Below are 15,130 nucleotides of genomic sequence, written 5' to 3' on the forward strand. Positions count from 1 at the left end.
CATTTGTTGAGCAGCTCATTTAATTTTCCCAACAATGCTCTAAGGGAGCTAGATGCTAGTTTTTCACATAAGGAGGCTCTGGGAGATTATGTCATTTGTCCTAGCCACCTAACTAATCAATTATAGACCCAGGACCACGACAGTCATCTTGCCAGTTCATTGGTTCAGGATGTGCTAGGTTGTGTCTTGGGACCAGACAGCCAGGTGGTCCCAGGAGACTTTGAACCAGGCATCCTTCACTTGGATTATTATCAGGTCAGGCTTAGAGCTTGGCAGGTCAACAGGAAACAGGGTCCTCCCCTGTGGGACCAGAAGCCAGTCCCCAACTGCTGAGTGCCAGGTCTCCTCTGGCACTTGGGCCTTGGTGATGGCGGCAGCTGCCACTCTAGGACTTCGGCACAGTCGGCAGGTGCCGCCCGCACCTGACCTTACCTCTGCCTTTTGTGGCTTGTGGGGCCTCTCCTCACCTGTCACCCAGCCCCTGGTTCTCCAAATTCAGAGTCTTTGGAAGTAACATTTCTCTCTCCCACTCCCCACCATGGCACTGGATCACTTCCAACACAGAGCAACTGGTTCCTTGTGTCCCCCTCGCCCCGTACATACTTCCACTCGATAATCTGGGTCCCTGGTCACCCCCTGCCCTCTGGCTGTCTCCACACCCCATACACATCCTTCTCTGAGCTGAGCTTCCCTACCCACCCATTGCCTCGTGCATCTCTGAGCAATGGGCCTCACCAAAGAAGTCTGCCCCATGCAAGGTCACCAGCGTTCCTGCCAAAGAAGGGGAAGGGGGTGACTCAGTTCCTGCTTGCTCATCCCAGAAAAGGAGAATGAGGGAGGATGGAGGAGGGACACAGACATCCATTTGCTTTTGCCTTCAGCTTCATCAGGGGGGAAGACTCAGCCTGGCTGCCAGTTGACCTAATGTGCATTCCCTCCAATTAGCTTCACAGGTTGCTGGGAAGACTCACCCATTAGAGATGAGAACGCTGAGGCCCAGACAGTGCCTGTGCCAAATCCGAAGGGCAGTGTCATTCTCCAGGTGTTCTGATGCTTAGAAAAGAGCAAGCTCCCCGTCTCTGCCTGTCTACAGTGCAGTCCTCGCCCTCAGGGAAACTCCAGTCTGATGAGGAAGGCGCAGACCCTGGTCCCAGGGGCTCCACAGTCTGGTGGGGAGATACGATGCCATGGCCTCAAAGAGGCCCTGGCCTGGTAGGCATGTCCTTCCTAGAGGTTCCATTAGGATGAAGGAGACACAACTTGCCCTGGGGTAGCCCCCAGCTGGGCTAGCATTGGGGGAGCAGGACCATGGGACCAGAAGCCTGGTCACTGAAGGGCCGTGGTGGTGGTGGGGAATCCATCTCAGTGAGTGGGGTCCATCTCCCAGGGGGATGCCATAGACATTGCTCACCAAGGGAGCAGAAGTTGGCGCCTTTATAGCCAGAGGCAGCTGGATGGACCCCTTACCCTCATGAGGACAAATAGGGTGCAGGAAGAGTAGTGATGGCAAGAATAGTAGGACCCAGAGGGTGATTCCAAAAGAATTAACGATTTCGCAGGATATCTGTCAGCAAGATCCTAGCTGAGAAGAGCAGCCGGGTGATGGGGAAGGCAGAAAAGGAGGATGAGGCGGCGGAGTGTGCGTGCGGGTGAAATGAAGTTATTAAAGTGAACCCACCCCCTGTGCAGGCAGAACTGTGTGCCAGGCAGGCCGGCCCTCCAGCTGTCGGCAGCAGCTGGCTCTCCACGGGAGGAGAGCAGCCAGAGGGGGTGGGTCAGAGCGTCCCCAGGTCCTGCTGAGAGTTCAGCCAGGCCAGACAGAGAAGGGGCCCAGGACCGCCACTTGCTGCCCCCAACCCCCAGCTCCGGTCCTAGTACCCACAGGGCTGGGGGAGGGGCTCCTCCCCGGTGTCTGGTGGGTGGGCATCTGCAGTAGGACAATGTACCCGATTCTACAACGCCAAGCCCTCTGCAGCGGGGCCAAGGCCCTGTGCCTCTTTGAATACTAAGTCCCTGTCCCCATGGTGGGAAGGGCGAGAGTAGCGTGGAGCAGTGGGGGAGTGTCTCGAGTCTCGGCGCAGGAGAGTTGGCCCCAGGAAACATAGTGCTAGGCAAAGACGCTGGAATGGGAGTGTGAGCTCAAGTCATGTGCCCTTTCTGAGTCACTTCATACAAGGTGGCTTCTAAGGCCACATCCAGCTCTGCTCTGCAGTGTGAAGGAGACTCGTCCATGCTGAACGCTGCTGGGCAGGGAAGACAGGTGCAGGGTGGCAAGACCATCTTCCCCTCCTGATAGGACTCTCCTAACTGTGGCTTCGTGGCCATAAGAGACCCAAGGGACCTGAGTACTGCCCTCCAGACCTAGAATGACCTCCAGAGAGGACACTATGATCTTGGTAGTGAGGGTCCAGCTTTCCCCTCACTGAGCCCCAAAGGACCCAGCCAACTCCCACTGGCAGCCGCCCATTCTGAGGCCATTCTACGGACTGGGGCAAGGGAATGGCTGCTTTCAAGTCCCCGTCTGTCCCCACTCCACCCTGGCCTCTTCCTTCACTATAAGGTCATCAGACTGAAAACCCAACACCCCTGATTCTCTGAAAGGACCCTTCCCAGGGGACCTCCCCAGGAGAGGCAGATGCAAGTCACAGCGGGGAGAGAGCATCAGACGTGTGTCCTCCTCCCAGGCAGCCAGAGCCAGGAAGGAGCTTAGAGGTCACCTGAGCAGTCCTCAGAGTATGATCCCTGAGCTCGGAGAGGTAGCATCTGCCTGAGCGTTGGTCAGAAAGGAAAATTATTAGGCCCCACCCAAACATACTCAGGACAGGACCCAGAAATCTGTTTCAACAAACCCTTGTGGTGGTACAGAGGCCCATCCACATTTGAGAACCTCTGGGCTGGGCCAGCTCCTCATTTTATAGAGAAGGAATGGAAAAAGACCCAGAGAGACTGGACTTGCCCAAGGCCACAGAGCAAAATACAGACACACCTGGGACCCCCACTGGGCCCACCCAGATCTCAATACAGGAAGTAACAAGAAACACCTTTCTATGGCCCATCCCTCCTACAAGCTCTCGCTCCCTGAGCTGCTTTGGCAGATGCCACCGCCCACCAGTTCCCACAGCGGTCAAGCCCTGCAGCTCCACTGGCTGGACTATGGGGCACCCGGGGCCCTTCCCCCTGACAAGAATCCAGTGCTTTGGGAAAGCTTTATTCCCTGCTCCAAGAACAAGACTCGGCACACAGAAGCTGACAATCAGATGATTTCACAAGACCTCCCCACCCCCACCCACCAACAGACAGACACCACGGAACAGGTCCAGCACACCCTCCCTCGTCTGGCCTCCCCCAGCCCCACAGCCAAGGGGGAGGCACCATCTCTGTCCAGCCCCAATCTGACAGGCAAGACTGACCACTGAAGGGCGGCTCGCTGGACAAGGATGCTCCCAGAGGAGCCAGTGGGGAGTGGGTTGGAGGAGGGACACACAGCGTACAGTGATCACCCTCTGTCTCAGCTGAAGGAAGACTGTCCCACCAGCAGGGGGAGGGGTGGGAGAACAATGGCAGGAGAGGAAATTTTGGAAAGGGGTGGCCTGGCTGGGGGAAGATGGCGGATGATCCATTTGTCACGACATCAAAGACTCCAAAGTCACCACTTCAGCCTCAAGCTGAGCTCAGTCCACGGTCCAGGACAAGGGGCTCAGGGTCACCCACCGAGTGGGCCCAGACAGCTCCTGCTGCCTCCACCCCCAAGCACTGGCTCCCAGGAGGCCCCATGTCAGCCATCCTTCCCTACCTCCTCGGTGTCTGTGCTGATGTAACAGCCCTCTCCTGTTGCTGTCCTGTCTCAGGATGGCTGGGAGGGGGCCAAGGTTTCAGGCTCCTCTCTCCATGACTCGATGGAGGCCATGCTGGTCTGCTGGCCCCCAGGGGCTTCCTGGACACAGCATCTGCCTTTCGCTCAGTGGGGACACCTATGAGGCTGGCGACATGGGAACTCACTCCTCCTCCAGGGCGCCTGTGCCCTAGTTGCTCCACAACTTCAGGATGGGGCCAGCACTTGAGACCCCTTCCCCACCACGTGACACTTGGCCCTGGCCCAGCGTGGCATCTCCTCTCCATCCTGTTCCCTGCCTGAGGCCCTTCCCCTTCCCTGCCCAGTGTCCAGACAGATGGCCTCCTGTGTGGGCAGGCCTGTCCTTCCAGCCCCAGCCTGGCCTCTGTGGCCTGCCCAGGGTCAGCCGGAGGGGTAGTAAGGAGTATCACTGTGGTAGTTGTAATCTGGGCACACCTTCTGGACCAGCCTATAGTCCGTGCTATAGAAGGCGATGTAGACGCAGACGACTTTGAAGGGCTGGGAGCAGCTCCAGGTGGCTGAACTCTGAGCGTGGTCTCGGGAGCAGGTCTTGGCTGGGTCGTGGGTGCAGAGGGAGGTCTGGCGACCCCGTTCCACCTTCTCCCACTCCATTCGGCAGTTGAAGATTTTGGAGGCCTTGGCTTCAATGAAGATCTGCTGTTCCTGGTGGAACTCTACGGCTTTACTGGGGGGCACGAGGCTGATGGAGATGTTGCCCTGGCCAGTGGCGTTGTGTCGGAAGTGGACGCTGAAGGTCCCATTCCCGTGGTCCACGATCTTCCCGGTGACAAGCAGGTTCAGGGTGACTGTCTTGATGTTGGAGTAGAAGTCGCCCCAGCCAAAGATTTTCTTCACCTTGGCTGAAGGCGAGGGGCTGTGGTTCGGGCGTTTGGGGGGCTGCCCAAGGAACCCCCATGCTTCTCCTGGTGGAGCCAGCAGCCCTAGGAGAGTAGAGTTGGCCATGGGGCGGGACTTAGGTGAGATGTGACCCCGCTTCCGAGGCATCCGGGGCTGGGACTGGCCCTCACGGTCATCATGCTCAGGGTCCTCTGAGCCAGGGGGACCATCATCCTGGCCACAGATGACCTGTGGAGAGAGTTGGGATAAGTGTGAGAGCTCTGTCCCCAGAGGACCCAGGAGTTCTGGTCCATTGTTGCCTACTGCCAGCATCATCTTTCTCTCTGTCTCTTCCACTGATGTGGGGCTGAGGGGTCCCTGCACAATGCCCATTTATGCTGGGGGTTGGGTGTACACTGTGGCTGCTGTCATGGTCCCATCTCATGTTCTGATACTCAAGTCACCCCCCTCCATCACTTCTCCCCAGTGTCTTGCTCCTAGCCACTATTCAAAGTCTAAGAGGTTGGGTGAGAATTCTCTCCAGTGAACCACACCTCCAGTAGTATGTGGCCCCTACCCCTAGGGAGTGCCCAGTCAGATGGGAGAGGCCCAACTCCTGATTTTGGAAGAGCCGCTGTCTGATGGCAGAAGCATACCCCTGTGCTGACAGAGCCCCCAGACACAGGGAAGGTAGAGTCCCTGCCTCTGTGGAGTCCCAGGCTGATGGGGGAGACAGAGTCTCTGCCATCAAAGAGCCCCAGGTCAGATGGGAGAGCTCCATCCCAATGTTGGAAGAACCCCCTGTGTCACAGGAGAGGTACAGTCCCTGCCTTTTGAGACTTCCTAGTGCTGGCTGCGACACCATCGTACCCTAAGACAGTTTCTGCCCTCAGAGGCAAGAGGACCAATAGATAATGGGATAAGAAAACGGAGCCCAGCTACATTCTGTCTCAAGTAGAAATGCAAGAGGACTAGGGGGTAGGGACCTGGAGTGACTTTCACACTGAGGTTGACCAAGGGAGTAGAAAGCCTAACACTCCCGCGGGGACCACTGATGATGACATGCCAGGACATTACTTGCACTCTGAGGTAGGAGTTATTATTCACACTTCACAGATGAGCACACAGGCATTCAAAGGTTACATCACTATAAGGCTAAGTCACATAGGGTCAGCCCTCACAGTCCACCACACACTCCCAGCCTCGCATACCAGATGTGTCCTTTATAGGGGTTTTATCCAAGCCCCTTCCCCACCCTGAATCTCCTGTAAAACTGCCAAAGCTCTGCTGGACCACTCTGGCAACAGGCGACACCTGGGGAGGCTTCCAGGAACAGCTGGGGCGAGCGAGGGCGGGCAGGACAGCCTGACCGAGCTCAAACACGGGACAGCGCTGGAGGGCATCCAGGAGCAGACAAGGTTTCCTGAGGGCAGCTGCCTGGTGTGCGTCTGCTTGGCTTCTGACGAGAGCGCTCACCCTATGCGTCTATGTCACCAGCACGAGGGGCACCTGTTCAAGCTGGGTGGCATCTGTATTTGTGGGTGTCCCCTGGGGTGAGGATGGGGGATGCCTGAGGGCTGGAGTCTGGAGGGCTCCAGAGGGGTCTGGGGTCTTCATGCTCCCTGTTGTGACCCTGTTTGTGCCCTTGATGTGTGCAGTGGCCCCGCCTGCCAGGCCCCAGGGATGGGGCAGGACAGCAGGAGGGGAGGCTCTTGGGGGTTAGACTAAAGTGGATGCAGCTGTGTGCACTTGGCCCCTGGAGGTCACAGCTGAATGGATGGAGGATGGGGAAAAGGGCAGCAGGTGGAATGTGAAAAGGGAAGGGTTTTTCCACACGGTGAGTGGCAAAGGGGAGGTGGCAAAGGGGATTATTGTTTTGAGGAAAGGGGCAGATCCAGATGTGGAGATGAGGCTTCTCCAAGACAGGATGGGGGGTGGGGCGCTGGGTCGGAGAGGAGTTAAGACCTGGACTGGGACCTGGGGTAAGGCTCCCCAGGGTCCTGGACCCCCGGGCACCGCGAGCAAGAGCAAGGGGAGCGGTATCTGGGTGCCCAGCTCAGCTGCCGCGAGAGGCCGGGGCGGGAGCCGCCTGCCAAGGTCCTGTGGGGCTCGGGCTGCGCGCAGCCGGGAGAGGAGAGGAAAACAACAGGCGGGGAGGGCGGGCGCGGGAAGGAGCGGGAGCGGGGGACGCAGAGCCGACCCCGCCTGGACCAGCTCCGCGCGCTGGGGGGCCCACATCCCGGGGCCCTCTGCGTCCCCGAGGTCAGGAAAAAGACCAAGCCCACCGACTTAGCTTGTCACCAGCTCCACAACCCCATCCCCTCTCCCCCTCCACGCGGCCCGGGCGCCTGGAAGGGGTCGGGCAACCCTTGGCGACCTAGCTGCCTGCCTTTTCCCTCGTGCTGGTCGCACCTCCCGCCACCAGCGGCCGAATGGGTGGGCCAGCCAAGCACCCGCTCCCCGCCCCTATTAACCCTCTCTGTACCTTCTTTGGCCTCAGACCCGCCCTCTCCCCGAGCCTCCAGGCGTTCCCTCCATCCCGCGGATGTCGGGGGGAAGGGAGAAAGTTTCAGGGCTCGGAAGCTTCCCGCGCTCTCCCCCAGTCCTCCGAGCCCCCGCCCTGCGCGCAGCTCCCCGCGGACCGCTTACCAAATAGAGACTGCCCTGCACTAGGAACACGAAGCAGCAGCGGGTCAGTTGCATCCTCCTCCTTCGTTCTCTTGCCCCTTTTCTCTCTTTTCCGCTCGGGGTCCCAGGCCCCTGCCTTACCCCTGCTCTTTTCAGGAGTGCCGTCCCATGTTCCGGTCGCTGGCGACTCGCGGCCCTTGCTTCTGCTAGTCGCCTCGGACCGACCCCGCCCCCTTCGGTCCAGCTATGCAGCCGCCGCCCCCTTTCCCTGGCCCAGCTGTGAGCCGCGCAGCCCCCTGTCGAGGTCCCAGATGTGCGCCCCGAACGTCTCGAGGGACCCCAGCTGCGAGGTGGCTCTGCCGCTCCAGATCTACGCTCGGCGCCCCCCTCGGTTCCAGAGGCGCCGCTCTCGCCCAGATGTGCTGGGGACCTGCGCGCGCGCCCGTCCCTAGTGCTAATTTCCCAGACCAGACTGCCCCTCCCGCCCCTTCGTGGCGCGCCCCCTGGCGGACGCCCCTGGAGGCGCCGAACCCGGCTCCCGCTCCCAGCACAGCACCCGGCAGACTGGAGCGCTCCTGGCGCCCAGGCGGCTCCTGCTTCCTCGTCCCTCCTACAGGCGGCGGCAGTGGCGGCAGGTATGGTAAGCCCAGCCGGTACCTCCGGAGTTAACTCCTCCCCTGCCAGCCCGAAGCCCGGGGACACAGGACAAAGGAGGATGGACGGGGCAGGAGGGGGTGGGGAGGGGGGCATGACGGGGAGAGGGTGATGGCCTGGGGTTAGGTACCCTACCTTCCCTACCCTTCTGTTTAGGCATCTGCTGCCCTACCTTCAGCCCCAGGAGACCTGGAATTTGGAAAGATCATTTTTTTCCAAACCCATTCCAACAACCAAAAACAAATCAAAACAAACAAAAAAAAACCCAAAAAACAAAAAACAAAAGTCTTCCTTATGGCACCCTCTCCCCACAGTCAAAAGTCCACTTTCTATCTGTAAGACTTGCTTCTGTGCTGAGAGAGAGTTCTTCTGGGTGTCTAGCCTGTACTCCTTTTGTTATAATGTCAGTTCCTTTCTTCTACTTTACTCAGAGGAGTTGGAATAACTGTTCTCACCCTCTAACACATGTGCGCGCGCACACACACACACACACACACATTTCAGTGCAATCACTGTGACAGGAAACTTTTGGCTAAAGCCCTGGGCTGAAAAGGCTACTAGACGTCAGGCTAGATTCTGGGACTGGGGTCAAGGGCAAGCCTCCTGACAAGCAGGGTAGTGAAGTGGGCAAGGTCTCTGTGGAAGCTGTTCCTATATTCTTCACTTTTTAGTGACCCCCCTTAGCAGTCACTAGGCTGGGATATGGGGGTCCTATTCCAGCAAGGTCCCTGGTTATATCTGGTTTCTGCAAATTTCCAGGGCAAGGAGGAAAAATAAGACTTTGATATGAAATTCCCAAAGACCCTCCCACCCCACTCTCCACATTTCCTTCTTAGAATTTAGGGCCCCTTTAATCCTTAGAAAAAGCAAAGTCAGGTCCTAGCACCCTTTGAAAGTTGTGAGGGTGAGGAAGTACCCAGCATTTAGAATGGCCCCAGGCTGGGCTGGTCCCATGGGGCCCAATGGGTGGGCACTCTTCTCTGTGACCCTCAAGTCCCAGCTTGGTCTCTGGCTGCAACCCTCAGCAGGCACCCAGCCTCCTCCCCCACCATCTGCCAGGCGGGTGTGCTGAGAATGCAGATGAATCTTAATACCAGCCTTGGCCAAGTGCAATGAGGGAGACAGCTCCTGCAGAACCCAGACAGCATCACAGAGCCCCCCGCATTCCCCAGGCACTCTGGGTGGTATCAGGTGCAGCAGCCCTTCCCTGGTGGTGGTAGTGAGGTATGCAAGTCCAGTCAAAGACCCCAAAAGCCAGGGGAGGAAGGAAGAGATAAATCCTTGTCTGGCCTTGGGGCCTCCTGTCCGGCTGGGAGGAAGACGCTGTCGGTCTGAGCGTGGGCAGCTGGTTCTGGCGCTCAGCTAGGCAGAGGCAAAGCTGAGCTCACTCCTTGTACATCTCCAGAAGGCCCTGTCCCCAGGAGAGCAGTGTGGCCCAGCAGAAAAAGTACAGCTTTGCAAGCCAGGCAGCTCTGAATTCCACCCCAGGCCCAGCTGTGTGACCTTGGGCAGGTTGCTTTGGTTCTCTGATGCCAGTTTCTTGAGCTGTTGTTGCAAGAACGAAATGGGACAAAATGTACAAACAAAGCGCAGGCACAATGGCTGACGTGCCTTCGTGGGAGTGCAATAAGAGGAAGTTCTCACCTTTCCACTTCCCACACATCTGCTCTGCCTGCGCTTCCTGCCAGGCTTACCCTCGCTGCCCTCTCGGCCATTCCTGGCTCTCACTGCCTTTAAGTTTCCTCTCCGCATTCATCCATCCACCACTAATCAAGTCTGTCCTCAGTGTCAGGCACCAGGCCAGGGGCTGGGATACAGAGACGAATGAGACACCATCCCTGCCTTCAAGGATCTCACTGGCTGGTGCTGAACCAGGACATGGAAATCAATGATAATAACTCAGTGTGGTGAACAGAATAACAGATTCCTATACCAGGCATTATGAATGCACCCAGGATGGTGGGGACAGGGGCAGGATGGGTCAGGGATGGCTTCCTGGAGGAGGTGATGCTGAAGTTATGAGGAGGAATCAGCCAGGCAAGGGCTATTCCTGGCAGAGGACACTGACCGATCAAAGGTCTGGAGGCTAAAAGTGGAAGCAGTTTGCAGTTACTGGAGCACAGAGGGGAGAAAAGGATGCTGGAGCAGAAAGCTGGGACCAGCTGATGAAGGGTCTTATGTGTCAGGTCAAGGGATTAGGACTTTTGTTTATGAGGACCTATTGAAGGGTTTTAATAAGGAGGATAGTGATTGTAGTCAGAGTTTCATTTTAGAAAGCTTCTGGAGAATTCACTGGAAAGAGGAAAGACTAGAGGGAGGGGACCAGACATAAACAATCGTCCAAGGTAAAAGAGAGGGGGAGGCCGAAACATCTTTAGGAAGTGAAATAATCAGGATCTGGTGGTTGCTGATATGAGAGAGGAAGGGAGAAAGGGAGTCAGATATGATATCCAAATTTCTGGCTTAGGCAACAGGCGGGATGCTTGCTGAGACGGGCGCCGCAGGTGAGGGAAGGAAGATGGCTTCTGGGGAAAGAGGGTCAGCCTTGGTCAAGTCTGGGTGCTGCTGGCCACCCCAGGGCAGAAGAAAGTCTAGCCTAGGGTGTTAGGGTGGTCACAGGCTGTGAAAGAATTCACAAAGAGAACAAAGTGTAGGGAGTAAAGCTTTTATTCATTGTCGGAGAAAAGAGAGGGGTGTGGTGTGAAGAGAGACACCAGCATTGAGGGGGTGGGGGCTTTGAGCTTTTATTGGATTATAATTGGATTTTTATAAGGGTGGGGGTGCTGTTGTATGGCCCCTGGGCTGTTGGGGGCATTGTAAAACGAGGCTGCAGTTTGTTCCAATGTTATCATCTGCCTGTCGCTGAAGGTAGCAGTTAGCTTTGTTCTTGTTTTCCAGTAATTTCCAGTCCTGGGGACAGAAGCTCAGAAGAGAAAATGGCAGTCATGTTTAACAAGGTAATAGGCCTGCTCAGCAAACGGTGCCGCGATAGCAAACGGCACTGACTGTCCTTTCATTGGGTGCTGAGGGTGTGGATATACAAGAGGAGCAAGGGGCTTAGATGGGGGAGCCCTGGGCACTCTGGCATTTAAGGGGTAAGCAGAAGAAGAGCAGCTCCCAAAGGCCCTCAGGCAGGAACAGGCAGCCAGGCGCAAGGAGGGCAGGTGAGCTGATGGGGCTCTCCCACTTACGTGTACTGGGTAAAGTGGGGGTTATTGTACACACAGATTCTAGGGTCCCACCCCAGGAAAACCTAGTCGGTAGATGAGGGCCCAGAAGCATGTATTTTTATAAACCCCTGCCCTGTCCCTTGTGATGCCAATGGAGGTGACCTCTGGACTTCACCCTGATAAACTCTGGTGTGTGGGGAGCATCGGGAAAGAGGGAATTGAGAAGCAGCTCAAAAGAGCAGAGTGGCCTGGAAAGGTAAAGACAGAACAGAGAACACTGAGTCTGGCTGAGATTCCTCCGGCAACTGTACCCAACCTCGGCCCCTCCAGCTGCTCCCACGGAGAGAAAACAGTGCACAGATGTGCTGGAGGGAATCCCAGGCATGTCTGCCATTCAGGCTCACCTCTCTGTGTCCCCCAGCTCCTCTCCCCACCATGCCCTGGTGACAGCGGAGGCTCAAGGATGAGGACAGGGCTCAATGCACTAGTCCCACCCCTCAGCTCCCACTCAGCCTCCCAGCCCCCACTGGCACCCTGGATGTGGCTGGCTGAGCATTTGCTTAGCACTTCTGATGCCTTCCTTCACTTGCTTCAGTCTCACCTGGGAAGAGTCCTGCTCTCCCCCCCCCACTCCCCCTGCCGCAGCTCCTGTGCCGCTGCAAAGAAAACGACACAGTAGGTTGCCTGATCAGCACTTATTGAATGAATGGAAACTGGGGTTCCTGATGGTTTGAAAGGCAGAGAGGGGTTGCCCTTGAGCCAGCTGGAGCAGAGCAGTCCAGGGGGACTGGTGGGAGGAGATCATTATTGTTAATAATCATTCATGTTGAACCCAGCAATCTGCAATTTCAGAGTCTTATCATCGAATGCTATGTAGAGGGGACCAGCAGAGCCCAGAAGGAAACCCTGATTCAAATGAGGGGGCCGAGGACAAATCCCTGATAAATTTTCTTGTGATAAGTGGATCAGCCTGGGTGGGAGGGGGAGGAAAGAACCTTCCAGACAGAGGAAGCAACTCAGGCAAAGGCCAGAGATGAAAGCAAGCCTGGGATGGGGTTCTGATGATGAAAGAGTCATTTGTTCTACAAATAGTTATCCAGTGTCTACTTTTATGTCGGGTTCTGGGCTGGGTATGGGGGGACAGCTGTGAACGGAGAGGCCGCAGTACTTATTCACATGGAAAGTTTGGGAAGAACAGCAAGTTCTGGGCCAGAGAAACTAAGGAGGGATCCAAGTTTACCTGGAAGGAGTTGAGGGAAAGTCTGAGAGATGGGACACCTCAGTTGAGCTCTAAAGGCTGAGGAGGCCTTGGCCAGCCACAGAGCTGGGGGCGGGGCCTTCCAGGCAGAGGGAACAGTGCATGCTCAGGAAGCCTGGTGTGCTTTGGAGGAGCTGAAGGAATTGAGGTAGGGGGTGGGGGGGTTGAGCCAGAGAGCCAGGGAGGTGGGTGGGGAATGGATCTAGGGCTTTAGGGATCTAGTTAAGGTTTGGGGTTTTATCCTGTGATTAAGGTGTTATTCTTTTTTTAATTTCAAGTTTTAAACAGGGGTCAGATCTACACTTTAGAATGATCACTAGAAAGATCACTGACCAGTGTGGAGGGTGGATTTGAGAGGACGGGTGAACCAGGAGGCTGGTGGGTGATGGTTGAATTAGGGCAGAAACCATCGGGAGAGGAGGAGGCAACGATCTTGAAGGGTGTTTAAGGGGTGGAATGGAGAAGAGTTAGACTCTAGGATAAGGTATTCAGGGGTCAAAGATGACCTCCAGCTTTCTGGTGTGAGGACACAGGACAAGGAACAAGTTTCAGGGAGGAGACACAGCACCCTGTCCTGGGCAGGTGGGGTGTTGGTGCTTCAGGGAGTTCAGGGGCATAGCTGAGTAGTTGGGTAGCTGGGTAGCTGGGTGCATAGTGGAGTTCCGACTGAAATGACAAGAATGGGATAGGTATGAGCCTCAAGAATCATCAGAAGTGAAAGTGAAGAGCTTGCAGAGGACCCATCTTGGGAGGGTTCAAGATGGAGCTGCTCGGGCCAGTCATGTAGGAAGGAGTGAGGAGAAATAGGGCGCACCAGGGCTGGGGAGGGGCCAGGGAGCCAAGGAAGCGGGTGGGAGAGCCCAGGTCTGCAGGTCCAGAGGGTAGCTGCCCACTAACCTTCCAACCATGCACACCTCAGGCTTTGAGAGGTCCTTTTGTCTATATCTCTGCCTCTCACAGGCCTCAACCGCCAGGAGGGACCTCCAGCCCATAAAGGTTCCCACTAGTGTTCCTGTGGAATGGGAAAGGCAAGGCCATGGAGCCCGGCAGCCCTGGACTAGGAGTCTGGCTCTGAGATCTGCTTTCTGCGCGGCCTTGGGTGAATCTCTCCTGCACTTCCCTGTATGTAAAGGGGGATCATACTGCCCATCTCATAGGGTGAGGTTGTGCTGAGCGTGAGAGCGTCTGGCTCTCTACTGGGCACACAGCACCCGCGGGTCTTCTGTCTGAGTTGAGCTGGTGGAAAGCACTTTGTAAACAGGGACGCGCTGAACAAAAGGAATCTGGTTGTGCTCCTTCCTGCTATATCTCAGGTGGCTTCGCAGGTGAGAAGCAAGGGGGAAAAAACAGGGCCTGAACTGGGCCACCAGACTACAGGGGATATGGTAGGGAGCCAACACCTGGCTGGGAGCCAACACCTGGCACCAGGCCCCCTGTCCGCCACCTGTCGGCTGGACCCAGGTCGCTGTGGTCCACGCCAACTCACACAGGGTGCGATGGAGAGGCGTGTGGGTGTGGCGTGTCGGGGGCGAGTAGGGTTCATGCGCCACCTGGTGGGCCCTTGGGGCATGTCCTGTGGGCGCTTTGCCGAAGGAAAGCAAGGTGGAACTCTCCAAAGTGCATGGTCCCCCCCCCCCCCCCCCGAGCCTATGGGTGCCCAGATCCTCTCCGCGCGCCCAGCGCTGAAGAGCTTAATAAAGATTCCTTAAAGCAACGGATGGCTCTGGAACCAGGTCGCCTGGGTCGTAATGCTGGTTTTGCCGATGTCTTGGGCAAATTCACCTCTCTGTGCCTCATTTCTTCATGAGTATAACAGTATCCCCATATAAGGTTGGTGAGAACAGCCTCTGTCACACAGTAAGTGCTCAATAAACTCTGGCTATTGTTATATTCGCATTCACTGACTCATTCAGGTTTTCAAATGTCAGGAGCTTGCAGGGACGCAGCTCTGTAGTGCAAAGAGCCTTGACTGGGAGGGGGAGAGAGGGTTCCTGCAAATGGGGGCACGGAATTGGAGCCTCGCTCCGGTCCGTTATTTGTGAAGTGGGTCAGTGTAACATCTGTAGTGAGAAGTTCCGCTTTCTCTTCACGGAAAGGGCGCAGAATGGGTCCAGAGGCAGGGCACCCCACGGTCCACAAGCTCTCCTGCATCTCTGGCTCTCAGGTTTACCTCTTGAGATCCGGCCACGTTGGCCCTAATTTAGGGACTCGTGCCCCTCTGGAACCCGAAGGACACTGGGGCTACACCACCAAGTGGCAGCCACCTCCGGGGGTCAAAGCTTCCCTCCCAGAGCGTCCCTGCCCTCCGGCACAGGCCTGCCTGGGCGCTTCTTTCCCCTTCTGGCGCCTGTTGCCCGGGCGTCCAGACGCGCCTGGCTGAGCCTTTCATTTGCAGGCCGGTGGTGACACCTGGCGGCAGAGGGAAGGACTACCGCAGCCTCCACTCCACAAAGAACCCCACTGAGAACCTCTTCACAGTCTGCACCGCTGGGCCGCGCCGGGTCGGGGAGGGGAGGGAGGGACTCAGATACTGTCGGGGAGTCCGGGAGGTAGAAGGGATTCCCAGAGCAGCCCTGACCTGGGCTTCTGCTGGGGAGATGGAATCTAGGGTCTTCCATCCAAATCAGATAAGGGATGGGGCACGGGTAGCCAGATGACACGCCAAGGAACTCAGGAGAAAGACCTCCTTAGTTTTCTCTCCCTGACACCATTTGGGGTCATTACTGTTCT

At 56.7% G+C, this 15,130-nt stretch overlaps 1 protein-coding gene across 2 annotated transcripts; it reads right to left on the bottom strand.

Moving 5' to 3' along the window:
- Positions 1-3,495: 3,495 nt before the first annotated feature.
- Positions 3,496-7,901, bottom strand: NXPH3 (neurexophilin 3). Of its 2 annotated transcripts, none has more exons than XM_090291124.1 (2): positions 7,340-7,901; positions 3,496-4,939 (listed from the first exon to the last, which is right to left on the bottom strand). In XM_090291124.1, exons 1-2 carry the CDS (start codon positions 7,391-7,393, stop codon positions 4,235-4,237), a joined length of 759 nt encoding a protein of 252 aa, XP_090147250.1. In that variant the 5' UTR covers positions 7,394-7,901; the 3' UTR covers positions 3,496-4,234. The 2 variants fall into 2 exon arrangements, with proteins under 2 accessions (XP_090147250.1, XP_090147251.1); XM_090291125.1 differs by lacking the exon at positions 7,340-7,901 and adding an exon at positions 7,176-7,296.
- Positions 7,902-15,130: the final 7,229 nt, after the last annotated feature.

Source organism: Furipterus horrens, unplaced genomic scaffold, assembly GCF_987537825.1.
Source record: "Furipterus horrens unplaced genomic scaffold, mFurHor1.1.pri manual_scaffold_11, whole genome shotgun sequence".
NCBI lineage: Eukaryota > Metazoa > Chordata > Mammalia > Chiroptera > Furipteridae > Furipterus > Furipterus horrens.